General features: G+C 39.9%; 1 protein-coding gene across 5 annotated transcripts in view; it reads left to right on the top strand.

The window, feature by feature from the left end:
- Nucleotides 1-2,253, top strand: part of lrp4 (low density lipoprotein receptor-related protein 4) — a 142,193-nt gene that overhangs the window by 102,449 nt on the left and 37,491 nt on the right. For all 5 annotated transcript variants that reach the window (XM_014010624.1, XM_014010623.1, XM_014010625.1 and 2 more), the window contains 4 exons: nucleotides 685-804; nucleotides 953-1,078; nucleotides 1,577-1,702; nucleotides 2,033-2,167. In XM_014010624.1, coding sequence (XP_013866078.1) covers nucleotides 685-804; nucleotides 953-1,078; nucleotides 1,577-1,702; nucleotides 2,033-2,167 — 507 coding nt within the window. The remainder of the gene's footprint in view (nucleotides 1-684; nucleotides 805-952; nucleotides 1,079-1,576; nucleotides 1,703-2,032; nucleotides 2,168-2,253) is intronic.

Raw genomic sequence — 2,253 nt, 5'->3', positions numbered from 1 at the left:
CAAGAGCATGTCGAGCTCAATTCATAATTAAGTCACCAAATAATAATAATAATGTTTATTCATTAATTTCATTAAAAACAACATAAATTCAATATAATTAAAATACAAATCATAAATAAATGAAAGGCAGCAGAAGTAGACAAAATCTTATCTCTATCCAAGCTGTATTCTGTATGTCTCTCCCTCTGGCTTCATAAAATAACTGTGGTCACCCTCACGTTGCTGATGAAGKTTATGGTAGTTTATGTGGTGTAAAAGTAAAAGAAAACCTTCGCAAACCCAAAATGAAAGAAGACGTCGGAAAACCAAAGAMACATGCTACATGCTACCTAATGCAAGAGTTCTCTCCTTATGTTTAGGAGCAGAAAAATAGGGAGTCATGAAGAAAAGAAGTAGGCAAATGAAAATGATCAACATTTTTTGTAATGAACTCATTTTAATTTATCATAAAATGTATTAATTTATTGCCTATTTACAGTGCAGAAAAAAAGTTAAAATTGTGTCAATTGGRTATACCCAAACAACACATCACAGGCTGTGAACCGTTTGTGCGGTTGGTCTCACAGAATAAATATTTAATAAAAATAAAGGCTGTTTGAAGTTTGGACCAGAGATGTGATTCTGTGTCAAAGTTCGGGCCCCCTGCAATAAAGTCACTGATGAACGTTGTGTATATATCTGCAGCTTCCCACCAACCCTGCAGGTCAGTAGAGTTCATGTGCAGCAGTGGCATGTGCATCAACTCTGGCTGGAGGTGCGACGGCGAACATGACTGTGACGACCAGTCGGACGAGAAAAACTGCAGTGAGTAGCTGCCGGTGCAGAAACACAACCTTTTTTTTGCAATGTTCTGCAGACGAGCACATTAAAAAAAAAAAAAAAAACCAACAGAAAAAGTGAAGCAGGAACAAAATCTCATATCCCTGACGTGACTCGTGTTTGTGTCCTGCAGCCACATCCATGTGCATGGCCGACCAGTTCCGCTGTGGAACTGGCCGGTGTGTCCGGTTGTCATGGAGATGCGATGGTGAAGACGACTGCTCGGATCGCAGCGATGAAGAGGGATGTGAGAAAACTGGTGAGGCTAGAAGTTGTGTTTTCAGCGGCTAAATATAACACAAGCTTTTTGTTGTAGTCATGACTACCCAGCACGGCCATCCTCGACTGAGAAAATCAGTTTTCATTTTCTTTTTTTTCTCCTCTCCTTATTTTTTGAGTGAAAGAAAAATTTTGGCAACAGCAGAGAAAATGTGATAAAATATGTACTTTGTTTTTGTGTACTGGAGTTTACTATATTAAATACTRATTAACTTTAGCTGCAAATATACTGTACCTTTTTCTTTTCTTTTAGCTTATTTGTACGTTTACATGTTTAGCTTCTGTTTTAAAATGTGATCATTTTTCAAACACTCTGCATGCACTAATGAATACCAATGAGTATTATAGAAAATAAATAATACTCTGGGCTACGCAGATTTAACGTAACTCGATGCGACTGTCATTAAACTATAGAAAACTTGTGTCATTTGGCTGACTTGTGTTGTCTCCTACCTGTGTTGTCACGTCTCCTCCACAGAGAGTCCTCCTTGTGCTCCTGACCAGTTCCAGTGTGGGAATGGACGTTGTATTGGTCAGAGGAAGGTGTGTAACGAGATTAACGACTGTGGTGATGGGACTGATGAGCACCCACATCACGACTGCCGTAAGTATTCACACACACTATCAGGTTTTTAGGTCAAATTGTTTAGGTTTTTAAATAGAAATTTCAGTTACCATTTAATTTACTGGGTTTGAACAAGGTGAAATGTTAATCTAAATAGTAGAAGTGCAGCGAAAATACAAATCCTCCCAAGTAATGTTCAAATTGATTTCATAGAGTATAGTTTACAAACATGAACAGACTTCAACATAGTCAGCCCTTCAGATTTCTCAAGGTTCCAGATTTGCCAGATGCTTTTACAGCTTGTGTGTCATATATACTGAATCAGCAAGCTGTGTTGATGTTGCTGTAATGGTTCCGCTGTGCGCGTAGGGCCACGCTCAAGCGAGGACAACTGTAACCAGAATAACGGAGGCTGCTCCCAGAAGTGTCAGATGGTTCGAGGACTGGTCCAGTGCACCTGTCACACCGGATACCGACTGACGGACGACGGCAAAACCTGCCTAGGTAACACTGTCCGCAGACTTTCTTTGTGTGTGTGTGTGTGTGTGTGTGTGTGTGTGTGTGTGTGTGTGTGTGTGTGTGTGTGTGTG

The sequence above is a fragment of the Austrofundulus limnaeus genome, unplaced genomic scaffold (genome assembly GCF_001266775.1).
Source record: "Austrofundulus limnaeus strain Quisiro unplaced genomic scaffold, Austrofundulus_limnaeus-1.0 Scaffold71, whole genome shotgun sequence".
Classification (NCBI taxonomy): domain Eukaryota; kingdom Metazoa; phylum Chordata; class Actinopteri; order Cyprinodontiformes; family Rivulidae; genus Austrofundulus; species Austrofundulus limnaeus.
The sequence above is the reverse complement of the archived record's forward strand: the minus strand, read 5'-3'. Positions and strand labels throughout refer to the sequence as shown.